Source organism: Scyliorhinus torazame, unplaced genomic scaffold (genome assembly GCF_047496885.1).
Source record: "Scyliorhinus torazame isolate Kashiwa2021f unplaced genomic scaffold, sScyTor2.1 scaffold_1582, whole genome shotgun sequence".
NCBI lineage: Eukaryota > Metazoa > Chordata > Chondrichthyes > Carcharhiniformes > Scyliorhinidae > Scyliorhinus > Scyliorhinus torazame.
The window spans coordinates 1-27,505 of NW_027309309.1; the positions used below are offsets into that span (position 1 = coordinate 1).

At 56.1% G+C, this 27,505-nt stretch overlaps 1 protein-coding gene across 1 annotated transcript; it reads right to left on the minus strand.

The window, feature by feature from the left end:
- Window positions 1-306: 306 nt before the first annotated feature.
- Window positions 307-25,427, minus strand: LOC140407548 (vigilin-like; the record flags this gene model as incomplete). Its single annotated transcript, XM_072494945.1, has 3 exons — window positions 307-411; window positions 24,756-24,880; window positions 25,286-25,427. Coding segments are annotated over 3 exons (372 nt in total), but the record flags the coding sequence as incomplete, so codon positions are not given.
- Between the last annotated feature and the right edge of the window lie 2,078 nt (window positions 25,428-27,505).

Consider the following 27,505-nt stretch of genomic DNA (forward strand, 5'->3'; position numbering starts at 1 on the left):
GGGCTAGAGAGAGAAACGGGGCTAGAGAGAGAGAGACGGGGCTAGAGAGAGAGAGACGGGGCTAGAGAGAGAGAGACGGGGCTAGAGAGAGAGAGACGGGGCTAGAGAGAGAGACGGGGCTAGAGAGAGAGAGACAGGGCTAGAGAGAGAAACGGGGCTAGAGAGAGAGAGACGGGGCTAGAGAGAGAGAGACGGGGGCTAGAGAGAGAGAGACGGGGCTAGAGAGAGAGACGGGGCTAGAGAGAGAGAGACGGGGCTAGAGAGAGAGACGGGCCGAGAGAGAGGAAGCGAGGAGGCTATCTTACATTATAATCCTCCATCATCTTTCGAATATTGGATCCTCGCTGTCCGATGATAAACCGATGAATGGGGTAGGGGGACATCAACCTCCACCGTCACTGGGACCAGCTTCTAAGATAGAATATTCAAGAGAGATTTCAAATGGAGATATTGGACACCCCTCACCCTGCTGCCCAACCCCTCACCCTGCTGCCCAACCACTCACCCTGCTGCCCAACCACTCACACTGCTGCCCAACCCCTCCCCCTGCTGCCCAACCCCTCACCCTGCTGCCCAACCCCTCACCCTGCTGCCCAACCCCTCACACAGCCGCCTGGACCCTTCCCTCCCCTAACCCCAATCACAGTACAGCACAGATCCCCAAGCAATTATCAGATCTGACATTCATAACCCTCAGTTAGACCAGACTCTGAGCAATGTGCACAGTTCCGGTCTCTGTATCCCTCGGTTAGACCACACTCGGAGCACCGTTCATGGTTCCGGTCTCTGTAACCCTCGGTTAGACCACACTCGGAGCACCATGCACGATTTCGGTCTCCGTGTGGTCTGTGTGTGGAGTCTGCACTTTCTCCCCGTATCTGCGTGGGTTTCTTCCGGGTGCTCCGGTTTCCTCCCATAAGTCCGAAAAGACATGATTGTTAGGTGAATTCTGAATTAGACCACGCTCGGAGGACCGTGTACAGTTTCGGTCTCCATATCCCTCAGTTAGACCACACCCGGAGCATCATGTCGGTCTCCGTATCCCTCGGTTAGATCACACTCGGAACACCGCGCACAGTTCTGGTCTGTATTCCTCGGTTAGACCACACTCGGAGCACTGTGCACAGTTCTGGTCTCCGAATCCCTCGGTAAGACCACACTGGGAGCACTGTGCACAGTTCCCGTCTCCGAATCCCTCGGTTAGACCACACTGGGAGCACTGTGCACAGTTCTGCTCTCTATATCTCTCGGTTAGACCATACTGGGAGCACTGCGCACAGTTCCCGTCTCCGAATCCCTCGGTTAGACCACACTGGGAGCACTGTGCACAGTTCCGGTCTCCGTATCTCTCGGTTAGCCCACACTGCAGCACTGTGCACAGTTTCCGTCTCCATATCCTTCGGTTAGACAACACTGGGAGCACCGTGCACAGTTCTGGTCTCCATATCCCTCGGTTAGACCACACTCGGAGCACTGTGCACAGTTCTGGTCAACGAATCCCTCGGTTAGACCACACTCTTAGCACTGTACACAGTTCTGGTCTCCGTATCCCTCGGTTAGACCACACTGGGAGCACTGTGCACAGTTCTGGTCTCCGAGTCCCTCGGTTAGACCACACTGGGAGCACTGCGAACAGTTCTGGTCTCCATATCCCTCGGTTAGACCACACTGGGAGTAGTGCGCACAGTTCTGGTCTCCGAATCCCTCAGTTAGACCACACTGGGAGCACTGCGCACAGTTCTGGTCTCCATATCCCTCGGTTAGACCACACTGGGAGCACTGCACACAGTTCAGGTCTCCATATCCCTCGGTTAGACCACACTGGGTGCACTGAGCACTGTTCTGGTCTCGTATCCCTCGGTTAGACCACACAGGGAGCACTGCGCACAGTTCTGGTCTCCTTATCCCTCGGTTAGACCACACTGGGAGCACTGCGCACAGTTCGGTCTCCGTATCCCTCGGTTAGACCACAGTGGGAGCGCTGTGCACAGTTCCGGTCTCCATATCCCTCGGTTAGACCACACTGGGAGCACCGCGCACAGTTCCCGTCTCCGTATCCCTCGGTTAGACCACACTGGGAGCACTGTGCACAGTTCTGGTCTCCATATCCTTCGGTTAGACCACACTGGGAGCACCGTGCACTGCCCTGGTCACCGTTACCCTCGGTTAGACAGCACTCGGAGCACTATGCACAGTTCTGCTCTCCGTTACCCTCGGTTAGACCACACTGGGAGCACTGTGCACAGTTCTGGTCTCGGAATCCCTCGGTTAGACCACACTGGGAGTACCACGCACAGTTCTGGTCTCCGAATCCCTCGGTTAGATCACACTCGGAGCACCGTGCACAGTTCCCGTCTCCGAATCCCTCGGTTAGACCACATAAGGAGCACTGCGCACGGTTTCGGTCTCCATATCCCTCGGTTAGACCAAACTGGGAGCACTGAGCAGAGTTCTGGTTTCCATATCCCTCTGTTAGACCACACTCGGAGCACTTTGCACAGTTCTGGTCTCCGAATCCCTCGGTAAGACCACACTGGGAGCACCGTGCACAGTTCTGGTCTCCATATCCCTCGGTTAGACCACACTGGGAGCACCGTGCACAGTTCTGGTCTCCATATCCCTCTGTTAGACCACACTCGGAGCACTATGCACAGTTCTGGTCTCCGTATCCCTCGGTTAGACCACACTGGGAGCACTGTGCACAGTTCTGGTCTCCGAGTCCCTCGATTAGACCACACTGGGAGCACTGCGCACAGTTCTGGTCTCCATATCCCTCGGTTAGACCACACTGGGAGTAGTGCGCACAGTTCTGGTCTCCGAATCCCTCAGTTAGACCACACTGGGAGCACTGCGCACAGTTCTGGTCTCCATATCCTTCGGTTAGACCACACTGGGAGCACTGCACACAGTTCAGGTCTCCATATCCCTCGGTTAGACCACACTGGGTGCACTGAGCACTGTTCTGGTCTCGTATCCCTCGGTTAGACCACACTGGGAGCACTGCGCACAGTTCTGGTCTCCTTATCCCTCGGTTAGACCACACTGGGAGCACTGCGCAGAGTTCGGTCTCCGTATCCCTCGGTTAGACCACAGTGGGAGCGCTTTGCACAGTTCCGGTCTCCATATCCCTCGGTTATACCACACTGGGAGCACTGTGCACAGTTCTGGTCTCCATATCCCTCGGTTAGACCACACTGGGAGCACCGCGCACAGTTCCCGTCTCCGTATCCCTCGGTTAGACCACACTGGGAGCACTGTGCACAGTTCTGGTCTCCATATCCTTCGGTTAGACCACACTGGGAGCACCGTGCACTGCCCTGCTCTCCGTTACCCTCGGTTAGACCACACTGGGAGCCCCGTGCACAGCACTCGGAGCACTATGCACAGTTCTGGTCTCCATATCCTTTGGCTAGACCACACTGGGAGCACTGTACACAGTTCTGGTCTCCGAATCCCTCGGTTAGACCACACCCGGAGCACCGTGCACAGTTCTGGTCTCCATATCTTTCGGTTGGACCACACTCGGAGCATTGTGCACAGTTCTGGTCTCCATATCCTTCGGTTGGACCACACTTGGAGCACTGTGCACAGTTCTGGTCTCGGAATCCCTCGGTTAGACCACACTGGGAGCACCACGCACAGTTCTGGTCTCCGAATCCCTCGGTTAGATCACACTCGGAGCACCGTGCACAGTTCCCGTCTCCGAATCCCTCGGTTAGACCACATAAGGAGCACTGCGCACGGTTTCGGTCTCCATATCCCTCGGTTAGACCAAACTGGGAGCACTGCGCACAGTTCTGGTTTCCATATCCCTCTGTTAGACCACACTCGGAGCACTTTGCACAGTTCTGGTCTCCGAATCCCTCGGTTAGACCACACTGGGAGCACCGTGCACAGTTCTGGTCTCCATATCCCTCGGTTAGGACCACACTGGGAGCACCGTGCACAGTTCTGGTCTCCATATCCCTCTGTTAGACCACACTCGGAGCACTATGCACAGTTCTGTCTCCGTATTCCTCGGTTAGACCACACTGGGAGCACTGTGCACAGTTCTGGTCTCCGAATCCCTCGGATAGACCACACTGGGAGCACTGCGCACAGTTCGGGTCTCCATATCCCTCGGTTAGACCACACTGGAGCAGTGCGCACAGTTCTGGTCTCCGAATCCCTCAGTTAGACCACACTGGGAGCACTGTGCACAGTTCCGGCCTCCATATCCCTCGGTTAGACCACACTCGGAGCACTGTGCACAGTTTCCGTCTCCATATCCTTCGGTTAGACCACACTGGGAGCACCGTGCACAGTTCTGGTCTCCATATCCCTCGGTTAGACCACACTCGGAGCACTGTGCACAGTTCTGGTCAAGGAATCCCTCGGTTAGACCACACTCTTAGCACTGTACACAGTTCTGGTCTCCGAATCCCTCCGTTAGACCATACTGGGAGCACTGCGCACAATTCCGGTCTCCGTATCCCGCGGTTAGACCACACTGGTAGCACTGTGCACAGTTTCCGTCTCCATATCCCTCGGGTAGACCACACTGGGAGCACCGTGCACAGTTGTGGTCTCCATATCCCTTGGTTAGACCACACTCGGAGCACTGTGCACAGTTCTGGTCAACGAATCCCTCGGTTAGACCACACTCTTAGCATTGTGCACAGTTCTGGTCTCCGAATCCCTCGGTTAGACCACACTGGGAGCACTGCGCACAGTTCTGGTCTCCATATCCCTCGGTTAGACCACACTGGGAGCACTGCGCACAGTTCTGGTCTCCATATCCCTCGGTTAGACCACACTGGGAGCACTGTGCACTGTTCTGGTCTCGTATCCCTCGGTTAGACCACACCGGGAGCACTGCGCACAGTTCTGGTCTCCGAATCCCTCGGTTAGACCACACCGGGAGCACTGTGCACAGTTCCGGTCTCCGTATCCCTCGGTTAGACAACACTGGGAGCACTGCGCACAGTTCCGGTCTCCGTATCCCTCGGTTAGACCACACTGAGAGCACTGTGCACAGTTCCGGCCTCCATATCCCTCGGTTAGACCACACTCGGAGCACTGTGCACAGTTTACGTTTCCATATCCTTCGGTTAGACCACACTGGGAGCACCGTGCACAGTTCTGGTCTCCATATCCCTCGGTTAGACCACACTCGGAGCACTGTGCACAGTTCTGGTCAAGGAATCCCTCGGTTAGACCACACTCTTAGCACTGTACACAGTTCTGGTCTCCGAATCCCTCCGTTAGACCATACTGGGAGCACCGCGCATAGTTTTGGTCTCCGTATCCCTCGGTTAGACCACACTGGGAGCACTGCGCACAGTTCTGGTCTCCCATATCCCTTGGTTAGACCACATTTGGAGCACTGTGCATAGTTCTGGTCTCCGTATCCCTCGGTTAGACCACACCGGGAGCACTGTGCACAGTGCAAAATTCTGGTCTCTGAATCCCTCGGTTAGACCACACTGGGAGCACTGTGCACAGTTCTGGTCTCCGTATCCCTTGGTTAGACCACACTGGGAGCACTGTGCACAGTGCACAATTCTGGTCTCTGAATCCCTTGGTTAGACCACACTGGGAGCACGGTGCATAGTTCTGGTCTCCGTATCCCTCGGTTAGACCACACCGGGAGCACTGTGCACAGTGCACAATTCTGGTCTCTGAATCCCTCGGTTAGACCACACTGGGAGCACCGTGCACAGTTCTGGTCTCCAAATCCTTGGTTAGGCCACACTGGGAGCACCGCGCACAGTTCTGGTCTCCGAATACCTTGGTTAGACCACACTCGGAGGACCGCGCACAGTTCTGGTCTCCGAATCCCTTGGTTAGACCACACTGGGAGCACCGTGCACAATTCTGTTCTCCCTATTCCTTGGTTAGACCACACTGGGAGCACCGTGCACAGTTCTGGTCTCCGAATACCTCGGTTAGACCACTCTCTGGGCACTGTGCACAGTTCTGGTCTCCGAATCCCTCGGTTAGACCACACTAGGAGCACTGTGCACAGTTCTGGTATCCATATCCTTCGGTTGGACCACACTCGGAGCACTGTGCAAAGTTCTGGTCTCCATATCCTTCGGTTGGACCACACTGGGAGCACTGTGCACAGTTCTGGTCTCCGAATCCCTCGTTTAGACCACACCCGGAGCACCGTGCACAGTTCTGGTCTCCATATCCTTCGGTTGGACCACACTCGGAGCACTGTGCACAGTTCTGGTCTCCATATCCTTCGGTTGGACCACACTTGGAGCACTGTGCACAGTTCTGGTCTCCGAGTCCCTCGGTTAGACCACACTGGGAGCACCGTGCACAGTTCTGGTCTCCATATCCTTCGGTTGGACCATACTCGGAGCACCGTGCACCGTTCCCGTCTCCAAATCCCTCGGTTAGACCACACTAGGAGCACTGTGTACCGTTCCGGTCTCCGAATCCCTCGGTTAGACCACTCTGGGAGCACCCTGCACAGTTCTGGTCTTCATATCCTTGGGTTAGACCACACTGGGAGCACTGCGCACAGTTCTGGTCTTCATATCCTTGGGTTAGACCACACTGGAGCACTGTGCACAGTTTACGTCTCCATATCCTTCGGTTAGACCACACTGGGAGCACCGTGCACAATTCTGGTGTCCATATCCCTCGGTTAGACCACACTGGGAGCACCGTGCACAGTTCTGGTGTCCATATCCCTCGGTTAGACCACACTGGGAGCACCGTGCACAGTTCAGGTCTCCTAATCCCTCGGTTAGACCACACTGGGTGCTGCGTGCACAGTTCTGTTCACGAATCCCTCGGTTAGACCACTCTGGGAGCACTGTGCACATTTCTGGTCTCCATATCCCTCGGTTAGACCACACTCGGAGAACTGTGCACAGTTCTGGTCTCCGAATCCCTCGGTTAGACCACACTGGGAGCACTTTGCACAGTTCTGGCCTCCATATCCCTCGGTTAGACCACACTGGGAGCACTGTGCACAATTCCCGTCTCCGAATCCCTCGGTTAGGCAACACTGGGAGCACTGTGCACCGTTCCGGTCTCTGAATCCCTCGGGTAGACCACACTGGGAGCACCGTGCACAGTTCTGGTGTCCATATCCCTCGGTTAGACCACACTGGGAGCACCGTGCACCGTTTCCGTCTCCATATACCTCGGTTAGACCACACTCGGAGCACTGTGCACAGTTCAGGTCTCCGAATCCCTCGGTTAGACTACACTGGGAGCACCGTGCACAGTTCTGGTCAATATATCCCTCGGTGAGACCACGCTGGGAGCACTGTGCAAAGTTCAGGTCTCCGAATCCCTCGGGTAAACCACACTCGGAGGACCGTGCACAGTTCCCGTCTCCGAATCCCTCGGTTAGACCACACTAGGAGCACTGCGCACTGTTTCGGTCTCCATATCCCTCAGTTAGACCACTCTGGGAGCACTGTGCACAGTTCTGGTCGCCGAATCCCTCGGTTAGACCACACTGGGAGCACTGTGCACAGTTTTGGTCTCCATATCCCTCGGTTAGACGACACTGGGAGCACTGTGCACAATTCTGGTCTCCGAATCCCTAGGTGTGACCAAACTGGGAGCACCGCGCACAGTTCTGGTCTCAGAATCCCTTGGTTAGACCACACTGGGAGCACTGTGCATAGTTCTGGTCTCCGTATCCCTCGGTTAGACCACACCGGGAGCACTGTGCACAGTGCACAATTCTGGTCTCTGAATCCCTCGGTTAGACCACACTGGGAGCACCGTGCACAGTTCTGGTCTCCGAATCCCTTGGTTAGGCCACACTGGGAGCACCGCGCACAGTTCTGGTCTCCGAATACCTTGGTTAGACCACACCCGGAGGACCGCGCACAGTTCTGGTCTCCGAATCCCTTGGTTAGACCACACTGGGAGCACCGTGCACAATTCTGTTCTCCCTATCCCTTGGTTAGACCACACTGGGAGCACCGTGCACAGTTCTGGTCTCCGAATCCCTTGGTTAGACCACACTCGGAGCACTGCGCACAGTTCTGGTCTCCGAATCCCTCAGTTAGACCACACTGGGAGCGCTGCGCACAGTTCTGGTCTCCATATCCCTCGGTTAGACCACACTGGGAGCACCATGCACAGTTCTGGTCTATATATCCCTCGGTTAGACCACACTGGGAGCACTGTGCACAGTTCAGGTCTCCGAATCCCTCGGTTCGACCACACTGGGAGCTGCGTGCACAGTTCTGTTCACGAATCCCTCGGTTAGACCACTCTGGAGCACTGTGCACATTTCTGGTCTCCATATCCCTCGGTTAGACCACACTCGGAGCACTGTGCACAGTTCTGGTCTCCGAATCCCTCGGTTAGACCACACTGGGAGCACTGTGCACAGTTCTGGCCTCCATATCCCTCGGTTAGACCACACTGCGAGCACTGTGCACAATTCCCGTCTCCGAATCCCTCGGTTAGGCAACACTGGGAGCACTGTGCACCGTTCCGGTCTCCGAATCCCTCGGTTAGACCACACTGGGAGCACTGCGCACAGTTCCGGTCTTCGAATCCCACGGTTAGACCACATTGGGAGCACCGTGCACAGTTCTGGTGTCCATATCCCTCTGTTAGACCACACTGGGAGCACCGTGCACAGTTCTGGTCTCCATATCCCTCGGTTAGACCACACTGTGAGCACCGTGCACAGTTCTGGTCTCCATATCCCTCGGTTAGACCACACTGGGAGCACGGTGCACAGTTCAGGTCTCCGAATCCCTCGGTTAGACTACACTGGGAGCACAGTGCACAGTTCTGGTCAATATATCCCTCGGTTAGACCACGCTGGGAGCACTGTGCAAAGTTCTGGTCTCCGAATCGCTCGGGTAAACCACACTCGGAGGACCGTGCACAGTTCCCGTCTCCGAATCCCTCGGTTAGACCACACTAGGAGCACTGCGCACTGTTTCGGTCTCCATATCCCTCAGTTAGACCACTCTGGGAGCACTGTGCACAGTTCTGGTCGCCGAATCCCTCGGTTAGACCACACTGGGAGCGCCGTGCACAGTTCTGGTCTCCATATCCCTCGGTTAGACCACACTGGGAGCACCGTGCACAGTTCTGGTCTCCATATCCCTCGGTTAGACCACACTGGGAGCACGGTGCACAGTTCAGGTCTCCGAATCCCTCGGTTAGACTACACTGGGAGCACAGTGCACAGTTCTGGTCAATATATCCCTCGGTTAGACCACGCTGGGAGCACTGTGCAAAGTTCTGGTCTCCGAATCCCTCGGGTAAACCACACTCGGAGGACCGTGCACAGTTCCCGTCTCCGAATCCCTCGGTTAGACCACACTAGGAGCACTGCGCACTGTTTCGGTCTCCATATCCCTCAGTTAGACCACTCTGGGAGCACTGTGCACAGTTCTGGTCGCCGAATCCCTCGGTTAGACCACACTGGGAGCACTGTGCACAGTTTTGGTCTCCATATCCCTCGGTTAGACCACACTGGGAGCACTGTGCACAATTCTGGTCTCCGAATCCCTCGGTTAGACCACTCTCTGGGCACTGTGCACAGTTCTGGTCTCCGAATCCCTCGGTTAGACCACACTGGGAGCAGCGTGCACAGTTCTGGTCTCCGAATCCCTCGGTTAGACCACACTGGGAGCACTGTGCACAGTTCTGGTCTCAGAATCCCTTGGTTAGACCACACTGGGAGCACTGTGCACAATTCTGGTCTCTGAATCCCTCGGTTAGACCACACTGGGAGCACTGTGCATAGTTCTGGTCTCCGTATCCCTCGGTTAGACCACACTGGGAGCACTGTGCACAGTTCTGGTCTCAGAATCCCTAGGTTAGACCACACTGGGAGCACTGTGCACAATTCTGGTCTCTGAATCCCTCGGTTAGACCACACTGGGAGCACTGTGCATAGTTCTGGTCTCCGTATCCCTCGGTTAGCCCACACTGGGAGCACTGTGCACAGTGCACAATTCTGGTCTCTGAATCCCTCGGTTAGACCACACTGGGAGCACCGTGCACAGTTCTGGCCTCCATATCCCTCGGTTAGACCACACTGGGAGCACCGTGCACAGTTCTGGTCTCCATATCCCTCGGTTAGACCACACTGGAAGCACCGTGCACAGTTCTGGTCTCCATATCCCTCGGTTAGACCACACTGGGAGCACTGTGCACAGTTCTGGTGTCCATATCCCGCGGTTAGACCACACTGGGAGCAGTGCGCACAGTTCTGGTCTCCGAATCCCTCGGTTCGACCACACCCGGAGGACCGCGCACAGTTCTGGTCTCAGAATCCCTTGGTTAGACCACACTGGGAGCACCGTGCACAATTCTGTTCTCCCTATCCCTTGGTTAGACCACACTGGGAGCACCGTGCACAGTTCTCGTCTCCGAATCCCTCAGTAAGACCACACTGGGAGCACTGCGCACAGTTCAGGTCTCCGTATCCCTCGGTTAGACCACACTGGGAGCACTGAGCACAATTCTGGTCTCTGAATCCCTCGGTTAGACCACACTGGGAGCACTGTGCATAGTTCTGGTCTCCGTATCCCTCGGTTAGACCACACCGGGAGCACTGTGCACAGTGCACAATTCTGGTCTCTGAATCCCTCGGTTAGACCACACTGGGAGCACCGTGCACAGTTCTGGTCTCCGAATCCCTTGGTTAGGCCACACTGGGAGCACCGCGCACAGTTCTGGTCTCCGAATACCTTGGTTAGACTACACTGGGAGCACCGTGCACAATTCTGTTCTCCCTATCCCTTGGTTAGACCACACTGGGAGCACCGTGCACAGTTCTCGTCTCCGAATCCCTCAGTTAGACCACACTGGGAGCACTGCGCACAGTTCAGGTCTCCATATCCCTCGGTTAGACCACACTGGGAGCACTGTGCACTGTTCTGGTCTGCATATCCTTCGGTTGGACCACACTCGGAGCACTGTACAAAGTTCTGGTCTCCATATCCTTCGGTTGGACAACACTGGGAGCACTGTGCACAGTTCTGGTCTCCGAATCCCTCGGTTAGACCACACCCGGAGCACCGTGCACAGTTCTGGTCTCCATATCCTTCGGTTGGACCACACTCGGAGCACTGTGCACAGTTCTGGTCTCCATATCCTTCGGTTGGGCCACACTTGGAGCACTGTGCACAGTTCTGGTCTCCGAATCCCTCGGTTAGACCACACTGGGAGCACCGTGCACAGTTCTGGTCTCCATATCCTTCGGTTGGACCACACTCGGAGCACCGTGCACAGTTCTGGTCTCTGTATCCCTCGGTTAGACCACACTGGGAGCACTGTGCACAGTTCTGGTCTTCGAATCCCTTGGTTAGACCACACTGGGAGCACTGTGCACAGTTCTGGTCTCCGAATCCTTCGGTTAAACCACACTCGCAGGACCGTGCACAGTTCCCGTCTCCGAATCCCTCGGTTAGACCACACTAGGAGCACTGTTCACCGTTCCGGTCTCCGAATCCCTCGGTTAGACCACACTGGGAGCACCCTGCACAGTTCAGGTCTTCATTTCCTTGGGTTAGACCACACTGGGAGCACTGCGCACAGTTCTGGTCTCCGAATCCCTCGTTTAGACCACACTCGGAGCACTGTGCACAGTTTCCATCTCCATAGCCTTCGCTTAGACCACACTGGGAGCACCGTGCACAATTCTGATGTCCATATCCCTCGGTTAGACCACACTGGGAGCACCGTGCACAGTTCTGGTCTCCATTTCCCTCGGTTAGACCACACTGGGAGCACCGTGCACAGTTCTGGTCTATATATCCCGCGGTTAGACCACACTGGGAGCACTGTGCACAGTTCAGGTCTCCGAATCCCTCGGTTAGACCACACTGGGAGCTGCGTGCACAGTTCTGTTCACGAATCCCTCGGTTAGACCACTCTGGGAGCACTGTGCACATTTCTGGTCTCCATATCCCTCGGTTAGACCACACTCGGAGCACTGTGCACAGTTCTGGTCTCCGAATCCCTCGGTTAGACCACACTGGGAGCACTGTGCACAGTTCTGGCCTCCATATCCCTTGGTTAGACCACACTGGGAGCACTGTGCACAATTCCCGTCTCCGAATCCCTCGGTTAGGCAACACTGGCAGCACTGTGCACCGTTTCGGTCTCCGAATCCCTCGGTTAGACCACACTGGGAGCACTGCGCACAGTTCCGGTCTTCGAATCCCACGGTTAGACCACACTGGGAGCACCGTGCACAGTTCTGGTCTCCATATCCTTGGGTTAGACCACACTGGGAGCACTGCGCACAGTTCTGGTCTCCGAATCCCTCGTTTAGACCACACTCGGAGCACGGTGCACAGTTTCCGTCTCCATATCCTTCGGTTAGACCACACTGGGAGCACCGTGCACAATTCTGGTGTCCATATCCCTCGGTTAGACCACACTGGGAGCACCGTGCACAGTTCTGGTCAATATATCCCTCGGTTAGACCACCTTGGGAGCACTGTGCAAAGTTCTGGTCTCCGAATCCCTCGGTTAGACCACACTAGGAGCACTGCGCACTGTTTCGGTCTCCATATCCCTCAGTTAGACCACTCTGGGAGCACTGTGCACAGTTCTGGTCTCCAAATCCCTCGGTTAGACCACACTGGGAGCACTGTGCACAGTTTTGGTCTCCATATCCCTCGGTTAGACTACTCTGGGAGCACTGTGCACAATTCTGGTCTCCGAATCCCTCGGTTAGACCACTCTCTGGGCACTGTGCACAGTTCTGGTCTCCAAATCTCTCGGTTAGACCACACTGGGAACAGCGTGCACAGTTCTGGTCTCCGAATCCCTCGGTTAGACCACACTGGGAGCACTGTGCACAGTTTTGGTCTCCGAATCGCTCGGTTAAACCACACTCGGAGGACCGTGCAAAGGTCCCGTCTCAGTATCCCTCGGTTAGACCAATCTGGGAGCACTGTGCACAGTTCTGCTCTCCGTATCCCTCGGTTAGACCACACTGGGAGCACTGTGCACAGTTCTGGTCTCCATATCCTTCGGTTGGACCACACTCGGAGCACTGTGCACAGTTCTGTTCTCCGCATCCCTCGGTTAGACCATATTCGGAGCACCGTGCACTGGTCTGGTCTCCATATCCTTCGGTTAGACCACACTGGGAGCACCGCGCACAGTTCTGGTCTCAGAATCCCTTGGTTAGACCACATTTGGAGCACTGTACACAGTGCACAATTCTGGTCTCTGAATCCCTCGGTTAGACCACACTGGGAGCACCGTGCACAGTTCTGGTCTCCGTATCCCTTGGTTAGACCACACTGGGAGCACTGTGCACAGTGCACAATTCTGGTCTCTGAATCCCTCGGTTAGAACACACTGGGAGCACTGTGCATAGTTCTGGTCTCCGTATCCCTCGGTTAGACCACACCGGGAGCACTGTGCACAGTGCACAATTCTGGTCTCTGAATCCCTCGGTTAGACCACACTCGGAGCACTGCGCACAGTTCTGGTCTCCGAATCCCTTGGTTAGACCACACTGGGAGCGCTGCGCACAGTTGTGGTCTCCGAATCCCTCGTTAAGACCACACTCGGAGCACTGTGCACAGTTCCTGTCTCCGAATCCCATGGTTAGACCACACTGGGAGCACTGTGCACAGTTCCGGTCTCCAAATCCCATGGTTAGACCACACTGGGAGCACTGTGCACAGTTCCGGTCTCCGAATCCCTCGGTTAGACCACACTGGGAGCACTGTGCACAGTTCCGGTCTCCAAATCCCATGGTTAGACCACACTGGGAGCACTGTGCACAGTTCCGGTCTCCGTATCCCTCGTTTAGACCACACTCGGAGCACCGTGCACAGTTCTGGTCTCCGAATCCCTCGGTTAGACCACACTCGGAGCACCGTGCACAGTTCTGGTCTCCGAATCCCTTGGTTAGAACACACTCGGAGCACCGCGCACAGTTCTGGTCTCCGTATCCCTCGGTTAGACCACACACGGAGCACTGTGCACAGTTCTGGTCTCCGAATCCCTTGGTTAGACCACACTCGGAGCACCGTGCACAGTTCTGGTCTCCGAATCCCTTGGTTAGAACACACTCGGAGCACTGTGCACAGTTCTGGTCTCCGAATCCCTCGGTTAGGCCACACTGGGAGCACCGTGCACAGTTCTGGCCTCCATATCCCTCGGTTAGACCACACTGGGAGCACCGTGCACAGTTCTGGTCTCCATATCCCTCGGTTAGACCACACTGGAAGCACCGTGCACAGTTCTGGTCTCCATATCCCTCGGTTAGACCACACTGGGAGCACTGTGCACAGTTCTGGTGTCCATATCCCGCGGTTAGACCACACTGGGAGCAGTGCGCACAGTTCTAGTCTCTGAATCCCTCGGTTAGACCACACTGGGAGCAGTGCGCACAGTTCTGGTCTCCGAATCCCTCGGTTAGACCACACTGGGAGCAGTGCGTACAGTTCTGGTCTCCGAATCCCTCGGTTAGACCACACTGGGAGCAGTGCGTACAGTTCTGGTCTCCGAATCCCTCGGTTAGACCACACTGGGAGCAGTGCGTACTGTTCTGGTCTCCGAATCCCTCGGTTAGACCACACTCGGAGCACTGTGCACAGTTCCTGTCTCCGAATCCCATGGTTAGACCACACTGGGAGCACTGTGCACAGTTCCGGTCTCCGAATCCCATGGTTAGACCACACTGGGAGCACTGTGCACAGTTCCGGTCTCCGAATCCCTCGGTTAGACCACACTGGGAGCAGAGTGCACAGTTCTGGTCTCCGAATCCCATGGTTAGACCACACTGGGAGCACTGTGCACAACTCCAGTCTCCGAATCCCTCGGTTAGGCAACACTGGGAGCAGCGTGCACAGTTCTGGTCTCCATATCCTTGGGTTAGACCACACTGGGAGCACTGCGCACAGTTCTGGTCTCCGAATCCCTCGTTTAGACCACACTCGGAGCACTGTGCACAGTTTCCATCTCCATATCCTTCGGTTAGACCACACTGGGAGCACCGTGCACAATTCTGGTGTCCAAAACCCTCGGTTAGACCACACTGGGAGCACCGTGCACAGTTCTGGTGTCCATATCCCTCGGTTAGACCACACTGGGAGCACCGTGCACAGTTCTGGTCTCCATATCCCTCGGTTAGACCACGCTGGGAGCACTGTGCACAGTTCAGGTCTCCGAATCCCTCGGTTAGACTACACTGGGAGCACCGTGCACAGTTCTGGTCAATATATCCCTCGGTAAGACCACGCTGGGAGCACTGTGCAAAGTTCTGGTCTCCGAATCCCTCGGGTAAACCACACTCGGAGGACCGTGCACAGTTCCCGTCTCCGAATCCCTCGGTTAGACCACACTAGGAGCACTGCGCAATGTTTCGGTCTCCATATCCCTCGGTTAGACCACTCTCTGGGCACTGTGCACAGTTCTGGTCTCCATATCCCTCGGTTAGACCACACTGGGAGCACTGTGCACAATTCTGGTCTCCGAATCCCTCGGTTAGACCACTCGCTGGGCACTGTGCACAGTTCTGGTCTCCAAATCCCTCGGTTAGACCACACTGGGAACAGCGTGCACAGTTCTGGTCTCCGAATCCCTCTGTTAGACCACACTGGGAGCACCGCGCACAGTTCTGGTCTCCGTATCCCTCGTTTAGACCACACTCGGAGCACCGTGCACAGTTCTGGTCTCCGAATCCCTTGGTTAGAACACACTCGGAGCACCGCGCACAGTTCTGGTCTCCGAATCCCTCGGTTAGACCACACTCGGAGCACCGCGCACAGTTCTGGTCTCCGTATCCCTCGGTTAGACCACACTCGGGCACTGTGCACAGTTCTGGTCTCCGAATCCCTCGGTTAGACCACACTCGGAGCACCGTGCACAGTTCTGGTCTCCGAATCCCTTGGTTAGAACACACTCGGAGCACTGTGCACAGTTCTGGTCTCCGAATCCCTCGGTTAGGCCACACTGGGAGCACCGTGCACAGTTCTGCCCTCCATATCCCTCGGTTAGACCACACTGGGAGCACCGTGCACAGTTCTGGTCTCCATATCCCTCGGTTAGACCACACTGGAAGCACCGTGCACAGTTCTGGTCTCCATATCCCTCGGTTAGACCACACTGGGAGCACTGTGCACAGTTCTGGTGTCCATATCCCGCGGTTAGACCACACTGGGAGCAGTGCGCACAGTTCTGGTCTCCGAATCCCTCGGTTAGACCACACTGGGAGCACTGCGCACAGTTCTGGTCTCCGAATCCCTCGGTTAGACCACACTGGGAGCACTGCGCACAGTTCTGGTCTCCATATCCCTCGGTTAGACCACACTGGGAGCAGTGCGCACAGTTCTGGTCTCCGAATCCCTCGGTTAGACCACACTGGGAGCAGTGCGTACAGTTCTGGTCTCCGAATCCCTCGGTTAGACCACACTGGGAGCAGTGCGTACTGTTCTGGTCTCCGAATCCCTCGGTTAGACCACACTGGGAGCAGTGCGTACAGTTCTGGTCTCCGAATCCCTCGGTTAGACCACACTGGGAGCGCTGCGCACAGTTCTGGTCTCCGAATCCCTCGTTAAGACCACACTCGGAGCACTGTGCAGTTCCTGTCTCCGAATCCCATGGTTAGACCACACTGGGAGCACTGTGCACAGTTCCGGTCTCCGAATCCCATGGTTAGACCACACTGGGAGCACTGTGCACAGTTCCGGTCTCCGAATCCCTCGGTTAGACCACACTGGGAGCAGAGTGCACAGTTCTGGTCTCCGAATCCCATGGTTAGACCACACTAGGAGCACTGTGCACAACTCCCGTCTCCGAATCCCTCGGTTAGACAACACTGGGAGCACCGTGCACAGTTCTGGTCTCCATATCCTTGGGTTAGACCACACTGGGAGCACTGCGCACAGTTCTGGTCTCCGAATCCCTCGTTTAGACCGCACTCGGAGCACTGTGCACAGTTTCCATCTCCATATCCTTCGGTTAGACCACACTGGGAGCACCGTGCACAATTCTGGTGTCCATATCCCTCGGTTAGACCACACTGGGAGCACCGTGCACAGTTCTGGTGTCCATATCCCTCGGTTAGACCACACTGGGAGCACCGTGCACAGTTCTGGTCTCCATATCCCTCGGTTAGACCACGCAGGGAGCACTGTGCACAGTTCAGGTCTCCGAATCCCTCGGTTAGACTACACTGGGAGCACCGTGCACTGTTCTGGTCAATATATCCCTCGGTTAGACCACGCTGGGACCACTGTGCAAAGTTCTGGTCTCCGAATCCCTCGGGTAAACCACACTCGGAGGACCGTGCACAGTTCCCGTCTCCAAATCCCTCGGTTAGACCACACTAGGAGCACTGCGCACTGTTTCGGTCTCCATATCCCTCGGTTAGACCACACTGGGAGCACTGTGCACAGTTTTGGTCTCCATATCCCTCGGTTAGACTACACTGGGAGCACTGTGCACAGTTCTGGTCTCCAAATCCCTCGGTTAGACCACACTGGGAGCACCGTGCACAGTTCTGGTCTCCATATCCCTCGGTTAGACCACACTGGAAGCACCGTGCACAGTTCTGGTCTCCATATCCCTCGGTTAGACCACACTGGGAGCACTGTGCACAGTTCTGGTGTCCATATCCCGCGGTTAGACCACACTGGGAGCAGTGCGCACAGTTCTGGTCTCCGAATCCCTCGGTTAGACCACACTGGGAGCACTGCGCACAGTTCTGGTCTCCGAATCCCTCGGTTAGACCACACTGGGAGCACTGCGCACAGTTCTGGTCTCCATATCCCTCGGTTAGACCACACTGGGAGCCGTGCGCACAGTTCTGGTCTCCGAATCCCTCGGTTAGACCACACTGGGAGCAGTGCGTACAGTTCTGGTCTCCGAATCCCTCGGTTAGACCACACTGGGAGCAGTGCGTACTGTTCTGGTCTCCGAATCCCTCGGTTAGACCACACTGGGAGCAGTGCGTACAGTTCTGGTCTCCGAATCCCTCGGTTAGACCACACTGGGAGCGCTGCGCACAGTTCTGGTCTCCGAATCCCTCGTTAAGACCACACTCGGAGCACTGTGCAGTTCCTGTCTCCGAATCCCATGGTTAGACCACACTGGGAGCACTGTGCACAGTTCCGGTCTCCGAATCCCATGGTTAGACCACACTGGGAGCACTGTGCACAGTTCCGGTCTCCGAATCCCTCGGTTAGACCACACTGGGAGCAGAGTGCACAGTTCTGGTCTCCGAATCCCATGGTTAGACCACACTAGGAGCACTGTGCACAACTCCCGTCTCCGAATCCCTCGGTTAGACAACACTGGGAGCACCGTGCACAGTTCTGGTCTCCATATCCTTGGGTTAGACCACACTGGGAGCACTGCGCACAGTTCTGGTCTCCGAATCCCTCGTTTTGACCGCACTCGGAGCACTGTGCACAGTTTCCATCTCCATATCCTTCGGTTAGACCACACTGGGAGCACCGTGCACAATTCTGGTGTCCATATCCCTCGGTTAGACCACACTGGGAGCACCGTGCACAGTTCTGGTGTCCATATCCCTCGGTTAGACCACACTGGGAGCACCGTGCACAGTTCTGGTCTCCATATCCCTCGGTTAGACCACGCAGGGAGCACTGTGCACAGTTCAGGTCTCCGAATCCCTCGGTTAGACTACACTGGGAGCACCGTGCACTGTTCTGGTCAATATATCCCTCGGTTAGACCACGCTGGGACCACTGTGCAAAGTTCTGGTCTCCGAATCCCTCGGGTAAACCACACTTGGAGGACCGTGCACAGTTCCCGTCTCCGAATCCCTCGGTTAGACCACACTAGGAGCACTGCGCACTGTTTCGGTCTCCATATCCCTCGGTTAGACCACACTGGGAGCACTGTGCACAGTTTTGGTCTCCATATCCCTCGGTTAGACTACACTGGGAGCACTGTGCACAGTTCTGGTCTCCAAATCCCTCGGTTAGACCACACTGGGAACAGCGTGCACAGTTCTGGTCTCCAAATCCCTCGGTTAGACCACACTGGGAGCACTGTGCACAGTTCTGGTCTCCGAATCCCTCGGTTAAACCACACCCGGAGGACCGTGCAAAGGTCCCGTCTCAGTATCCCTCGGTTAGACCAATCTGGGAGCACTGTGCACAGTTCTGCTCTCCGTATCCCTCGGTTAGACCACATTCGGAGCACCGTGCACAGTTCTGGTCTCCATATCCTTCGGTTAGACCACACTGGGAGCACTGTGCATTGTTCTGGTCTCCGAATCCCTAGGTTAGACCACACTGGGAGCACCGCGCACAGTTCTGGTCTCTGAATCCCTCGGTTAGACCACACTGGGAGCACTGTGCACAGTTCTGATCTCCGTATCCCTTGGTTAGACCACACTGGGAGCACTGTGCACAGTGCACAGTTCTGGTCTCTGAATCCCTCGGTTAGACCACACTGGGAGCACTGTGCATAGTTCTGGTCTCCGTATCCCTCGGTTAGACCACACTGGGAGCACGGTGCACAATTCTGGTCTCTGAATCCCTCGGTTAGACCACACTCGGAGCACTGCGCACAGTTTGGTCTCCGAATCCCTTGGTTAGACCACACTCGGAGCACTGTGCACAGTTCCTGTCACCGAATCCCATGGTTAGACCACACTGGGAGCACTGTGCACAGTTCCGGTCTCCGAATCCCATGGTTAGACCACACTGGGAGCACTGTGCACAGTTCCGGTCTCCGAATCCCTCGGTTAGACCACACTGGGAGCAGAGTGCACAGTTCTGGTCTCCGAATCCCATGGTTAGACCACATTGGGAGCACTGTGCACAATTCCCGTCTCCGAATCCCTCGGTTAGACCACACTCGGAGCACCGTGCACAGTTCTGGTCTCCGAATCCCTTGGTTAGAACACACTCGGAGCACCGCGCACAGTTCTGGTCTCCGAATCCCTCGGTTAGACCACACTCGGAGCACTGTGCACAGTTCTGGTCTCCGAATCCCTCGGTTAGGCCACACTGGGAGCACAGTGCACAATTCCCGTCCCCATATCCTTCAGTGAGACCACACTGGGAGCACCGTGCACATTCTGGCCTCCATATCCGTCGGTTAGACTACACTGGGAGCACCGTGCACAGTTCTGGTCTCCATATCCCTCGGTTAGACCACACTGGAAGCACCGTGCACAGTTCTGATCTCCATATCCCTCGGTTAGACCACACTGGGAGCACTGTGCAGAGTTCTGGTGTCCATATCCCTCGGTTAGACCACACTGGGAGCAACACGCACAGTTCTGGTCTCCGAATCCCTCGCTTAGACCACATTGGGAGCACGATGCACAGTTCTGGTCTCCGAATCCCTCAGTTAGACCACACTGGGAGCACTGCGCACAGTTCTGGTCTCCATATCCCTCGATTAGACCACACTGGGAGCAGTGCGCACAGTTCTGGTCTCCAAATCCCTCGGTTAGACCACACTGGGAGCACTGCGCACAGTTCTGGTCTCCGAATCCCTCGGTTAGACCACACTGGGAGCACTGCGCACAGTTCTGGTCTCCATTTCCCTCGGTTAGACCACACTGGGAGCACTGCGCACAGTTCTGGTCTCCATATCCCTCGGTTAGACCACACTGGGAGCAGTGGCACAGTTCTGGTCTCCGAATCCCTCGGTTAGACCACACTGGGAGCAGTGCGTACTGTTCTGGTCTCCGAATCCCTCGGTTAGACCACACTGGGAGCACCGTGCACAGTTCTGGTCTCCGAATCCCTCGGTTAGAACACACTCGGAGCACCGCGCACAGTTCTGGTCTCCGAATCCCTCGGTTAGACCACACTCGGAGCACCGTGCACAGTTCTGGTCTCCGAATCCCTCGGTTAGGCCACACTGGGAGCACAGTGCACAATTCCCGTCCCCATATCCTTCGGTGAGACCACACTGGGAGCACCGTGCACATTCTGGCCTCCATATCCGTCGGTTAGACCACACTGGGAGCACCGTGCACAGTTCTGGTCTCCATATCCCTCGGTTAGACCACACTGGGAGCACTGCGCACAGTTCTGGTCTCCATATCCCTCGGTTAGACCACACTGGGAGCAGTGGCACAGTTCTGCTCTCCGAATCCCTCGGTTAGACCACACTGGGAGCAGTGCGTACTGTTCTGGTCTCCGAATCCCTCGGTTAGACCACACTGGGAGCAGTGCGTACAGTTCTGGTCTCCGAATCCCTCGGTTAGACCACACTCGGAGCACTGTGCACAGTTCCTGTCTCCGAATCCCATGGTTAGACCACACTGGGAGCACTGTGCACAGTTCCGGTCTCCGAATCCCTCGGTTAGACCACACTGGGAGCAGAGTGCACAGTTCTGGTCTCCGAATCCCATGGTTAGACCACACTGGGAGCACTGTGCACAACTCCCGTCTCCGAATCCCTCGGTTCGACAACACTGGGAGCACTGTGCACGGTTCCGGTCTCCGAATCCCTCGGTTAGACCACACTGGGAGCACCGCGCACAGTACTGGTCTCCGTATCCCTCGTTTAGACCACACTCGGATCACCGTGCACAGTTCTGGTCTCCGAATCCCTCGGTTAGACCACACTCGGAGCACCGTTCACAGTTCTGGTCTCCGAATCCCTTGGTTAGAACACACTCGGAGCACCGTTCACAGTTCTGGTCTCCGAATCCCTTGGTTAGAACACACTCGGAGCACCGCGCACAGTTCTGGTCTCCGAATCCCTCGGTTAGACCACACTCGGAGCACCGCGCACAGTTCTGGTCTCCATATCCCTCGGTTAGACCACACTCGGAGCACCGTGCACAGTTCTGGTCTCCGAATCCCTTGGTTAGAACACACTCGGAGCACCGCGCACAGTTCTGGTCTCCGAATCCCTCGGTTAGACCACACTCGGAGCACCGTGCACAGTTCTGGTCTCCGTATCCCTCGGTTAGACCACACTCGGAGCACCGTGCACAGTTCTGGTCTCCGAATCCCTCGGTTAAACCACACTGGGAGCACAGTGCACAATTCCCGTCCCCATATCCTTCGGTGAAACCACACTGGGAGCACCGTGCACAGTTCTGGCCTCCATATCCCTCGGTGAGACCACACTGGGAGCACCGTGCACAGTTCTGGTCTCCATATCCCTCGGTTAGACCACACTGGGAGCACCGTGCACAGTTCTGGTCTCCATATCCCTCGGTTAGACCACACTGGGAGCACTGTGCACAGTTCTGGTCAACGAATCCCTCGCTTAGACCAGACTGGGAGCACGATGCACAGTTCTGGTCTCCGAATCCCTCAGTTAGACCACACTGGGAGCACTGGGCACAGTTCTGGTCTCCATATCCCTCGGTTAGACCACACTGGGAGCAGTGCGCACAGTTCTGGTCTCCGAATCCCTCAGTTAGACCACACTGGGAGCACTGCGCACTGTTCTGGTCTCCGAATCCCTCGGTTAGACCACACTGGGAGCACTGCGCACAGTTCTGGTCTCCGAATCCCTCGGTAAGACCACACTGGGAGCACTGCGCACAGTTCTGGTCTCCATATCCCTCGGTTAGACCACACTGGGAGCAGTGCGCACAGTTCTGGTCTCCGAATCCCTCAGTTAGACCACACTGGGAGCAGTGCGTACAGTTCTGGTTTCCGAGTCCCTCGGTTAGACCACACTGGGAGCACTGCGCACAGTTCTGGTCTCCATATCCCTCGGTTAGACCACATTGGGAGCAGTGCGCACAGATCTGGTCTCCGATTCCCTCGGTTAGACCACACTGGGAGCAGTGCGTACTGTTCTGGTCTCCGAATCCCTCGGTGAGACCACACTGGGAGCAGTGCATGCAGTTCTGGTCTACGAATCCCTCGGTTAGACCACACTAGGAGCACTGTGCACAATTTCCGTCTCCGTATCCCTCGGTTAGACCACACTGGGAGCACTGTGCACAGTTCTGGTCTCCATATCCCTCGGTTAGACCACACTGGGAGCACCGTGCACAGTTCTGGTCTACATATCCTTCGGTTAGACCACACTCGGAGCACCGTGCACAGTTCTGGTCCCCATATCCTTCGGTTAGACCACACTGGGAGCACCGTGCACAGTTCTGGTCTCTATATCCCTCGGTTAGACCACACTGGGAGCACTGTGCACAATTCCCGTCTCCGAATCCCTCGGTTAGACAACACTGGGAGCACTGTGCATGGTTCCGGTCTCCGAATCCCTCGGTTAGACCACACTGGGAGCACCGTGCACAGTTCTGGTCTCCATATCCTTGGGTAGACCACACTGGGAGCACTGCGCACAGTTCTCGTCTCCGAATCCCTCGATTAGACCACTCTCTGGGCACTGTGCACAGTTCTGGTCTCCGAATCCCTTGGTTAGACCACACTGGGAGCACTGTGCACAGTTCTGGTCTCCGAATCCCTCGGTTAAACCACACTAGGAGCACTGCGCACGGTTTTGGTCTCCATATCCCTCAGTTAGACCATACTGGGAGCAGCGTGCACAGTTCTGGTCTCCGACTCCCTCGGTTAGACCACACTGGGAGCACTGTGCACAGTTCTGGTCTCTATATCCCTCGGTTAGATCACACTGGGAGCACTGTGCACAATTCCCGTCTCCGAATCCCTCTGTTAGATCACACTGGGAGCACTGCGCACAATTCCCGTCTCCGAATCCCTCGGTTAGACCACACTGGGAGCACCGCGCACAGTTCTGGTCTCCATATCCTTCAGTTGGACCACACTGGGAGCACTGTGCATATTTCTGGTCTCAGAATCCCTAGGTTAGACCACACTGGGAGCAACGTGCACAGTTCTGGTCTCCGTATCCCTTGGTTAGACCACACTCGGAGCACTGCGCACAGTTCTGGTCTCCGAATCCCTTGGTTAGACCACACTCGGAGCACCGCGCACAGTTCTGGTCTCCGAATCCCTTGGTTAGACCACACTGGGAGCACCGTGCACAGTTCTGGTCTCCGTATCCCTCGGTTAGACCACACCTGGAGCACTGTGCACAGTTCTGGTCTCCGTATCCTTCGGTTAGACCACAATGGGAGCACCGTGCACAGTTCTGGTCTCTGTATCCCTCGGTTAGACCACACTGGGAGCACTGTGCACAGTTCTGGTCTCTGAATCCCTCGGTTACACCACACTGGGAGCACTGTGCACAGTTCTGGTCTCCGTATCCCTCGGTTGGACCACACTCGGAGCACCGCGCACAGTTCTGGTCTCCGAATCCCTTGGTTAGACCACACTGGGAGCACCGTGCACAATTCTGTTCTCCATAACCCTTGGTTAGACCACACTGGGAGCACCGTGCACAGTTCTGGTCTCCGAATCCCTTGGTTAGACCACATTCGGAGCACCGTGCACAGTTCTGGTCTCCGAATCCCTCGGTTAGACCACACTCGGAGCACCGTGCACAGTTCTGGTCTCCGAATCCCTTGGTTAGAACACACTCGGAGCACCGCGCACAGTTCTGGTCTCCGAATCCCTCGGTTAGACCACACTCGGAGCACCGCGCACAGTTCTGGTCTCCGTATCCCTCGGTTAGACCACACTCGGAGCACCGTGCACAGTTCTGGTCTCCGAATCCCTCGGTTAGACCACACTCGAAGCACCGTGCACAGTTCTGGTCTTCGAATCCCTCGGTTAGACCACACTCTGAGCACCGTGCACAGTTCTGGTCTCCGAATCCCTCGGTTAGACCACACTCGGAGCACCGTGCACAGTTCTGGTCTACAAATTCCTCGGTTAGACCACACTGTCTTTCCCCACAATCGTTCTGCTAAACTATAGTCGGACCTTCCCGACACTTTGAAACTCTCCTACCTTTAGAATTGCTTCAACTGTCTTACAATTCTCTTCCCGCCCGGTCAGAATAATTGTGTCACATTTCCAATCTTCCTTTTCTTTTCCAGGATCTGTTCCCTCTGGAATCGGGAGTTCTGCGGAGGCTGCATTGGATCAGAAACAGATTAACTGTCACCGAGGCCTTCAAGGATTAACCTCGGAGCTGAAACCCCAATAAATGTCACTTACATTCCATCTGTAACAGTCTTGAGAGGGGTTGAATGGCCTCCTCCTGTTCCTGTCTAACTGGCTCAAGAGGGGCTGAATGGGCTCCTCCTGTTCCTGTCTAACTGGCTCGAGAGGGGCTGAATGGCCTCCTCCTGTTCCTGTCTGACTGGCTCGAGAGAGGCTGAATGGCCTTCTCCTGTTCCAGTCTGACTGGCTCGAGAGGGGCTGAATGGCCTCCTCCTGTTCCTGTCTGACTGGCTCGAGAGGGGATGAATGGCCTCCTCCTGTTCCTGTACAACATGCTTGAGAGGGGCAGAATGGACCTCATCCTTTGGCCCTACCTGAGCCACTGGAAGCCCGGTCCGGGAATTTGATCTCGACAGCATGCTCGCGGCTTAACTGCTGCACCCGAGAACCTCGGAGACCCATTAACTGGCGATGGTACCTCTGAGGGATCACACACTTCATCGACACCTGAGCTTCCTGTGAAAGACAGAGAGAGCGTGTGTGAGCCAGAGACAGAGAGAGCACGCGAGTGAGCCAGAGAGAGAGAGAGAGCGCGAGTGAGCCAGAGAGAGAGAGAGCAAGCGAGTGAGCCAGAGACAGAGAGAGCGTGTGTGAGCCAGAGAGAGAGAGCGCACGCGAGAGAGAGAGAGAGCGCGCGAGTGAGCCAGAGAGAGAGAGAGAGCGAGCAAGCGAGTGAGCCAGAGACAGAGAGAGCGTGAGTGAGCCAGAGAGGGAGAGAGCGCGAGTGAGGCAGAGAGAGAGAGAGAGCGCGAGTGAGACAGAGAGAGAGAGCAAGCGAGTGAGCCAGAGAGAGAGAGAGAGAGAGAGAGCAAGTGAGCCAGAGAGAGGGAGAGAGCACGAGTGAGCCAGAGAGAGAGAGCGAGAGTGAACCAGAGAGAGAGAGTGAGAGAGAGAGCGAGAGCGCGTGTGAGCCAGAGAGAGAGAGAGAGTGCGAGCGAGCAAGAAAGAGAGAGCGAGAGTGAGCCAGAGAGAAAGAGAGAGAGAGAGAGAGATGGAGAGCGAGAGAGAGCGCGTGTGAGCCAGAGAGCGCGAGTGAGCCAGAAAGAGAGAGAGAGCGCGAGTGAGCCAGAGAGAGAGAGAGAGCGCAAGCGAGTGAGCCTGAGAGAGAGAGAGAGAGAGCGTGAGAGAGGGAGAGAGCACAAGTGAGCCAGAGAGAGAGGGAGAGAGCACGAGTGAGCCAGTGAGAGAAAGAGAGAGAGCACGTGTGAGCGAGAGAGCGCGTGTGAGCGAGAGAGAACGACAGCGCGAGTAAACCAGAGAGCGCGAGTGAGCCAGAGAGAGAGAGAGAGAGAGAGAGAGAGAGTGCGAGTGAGAGAGGGAAAGAGCACAAGTAAGCCAGAGAGAGAGAGCGTGAGTGAGCCAGAGAGAGAGCACAAGTGAGCCAGAGAGAGTGAGAGAGCGTGAGTGAGCCAGAGAGAGAGAGCGTGAGTGAGCCAGAGAGAGAGAGTGAGTGAGCCAGAGAGAGAGAGAGAGAGTGAGTGAGCCAGAGAGAGAGAGAGAGAGAGAGCGCGTGAGTGAGCCAGAGAGAGCGAGAGAGAGAGAGAGTGAGAACGCGAGTGAGCCAGAGAGAGAGAGAGGGCGGATGAGCCAGAGAGAAAGAGCACGAGTGAGCCAGAGACAGAGAGAGCACGAGTGAGCCAGAGACAGAGAGAGAGAGAGAGCGAGAGAGAGAGAGTGAGAACGCGAGTGAGCCAGAGAGAGAGGGAGTGCGAGTGAGCCAGAGAGAGAGGGAGTGCGAGTGAGCCAGAGAGGGGGAGAGAGCGCGAGTGAGCCAGAGAGAGAGAGCGCGAGTGAGCCAGGGACAGAGAGAGCGTGAGTGAGCCAGAGAGAGAGAGCATGAGTGGGCCAGAGAGAGAGAGAGAGTGCGAGTGAGCCAGACAGAGGGAGAGAGCGGGAGTGAGCCAGAGAGAGGGAGAGAGCGCGAGTGAGCCAGAGAGAGAGAGCGCATGAGTGAACCAGATAGAGAAAGTGCATGGGTGAGCCGGAGAGAGAGCGTGAATGAGCCAGAGAGAGAGAGAGAGAGAGAGAGAGAGAGAGAGAGCGCGAGTGAGCCAGAGAGAGAGAGAGCGCGTGTGAGCCAGAGAGAGAGAGAGAGAGAGAGTGCGAGTCAGCCAGAGAGAGGGAGAGAGCATGAGTGAGCCAGACAGAGAGAGAGCACATGAGTGAACCAGAGAGAGAGAGCGCGAGTGAGCCAGAGAGAGAGAGAGCACGCGAGTGAGCCAGAGAGAGAGAGAGAGAGAGAGCAAGCGAGTGAGCCAGAGACAGAGAGAGCGTGTGTGAGCCAGAGAGAGAGAGCACGCGAGTGAGCAAGAGAGAGAGCGAGCGCGCGAGTGAGCCAGAGAGAGAGAGAGAGAGCGCGCGAGTGAGCCAGAGAGAGAGAGAGAGCGAGCAAGCGAGTGAGCCAGAGACAGAGAGAGCGTGAGTGAGCCAGAGAGGGAGAGAGCGCGAGTGAGGCAGAGAGAGAGAGAGAGAGAGCGCGAGTGAGCCAGAGAGAGAGAGCAAGCGAGTGAGCCAGAGAGAGAGAGAGAGAGAGA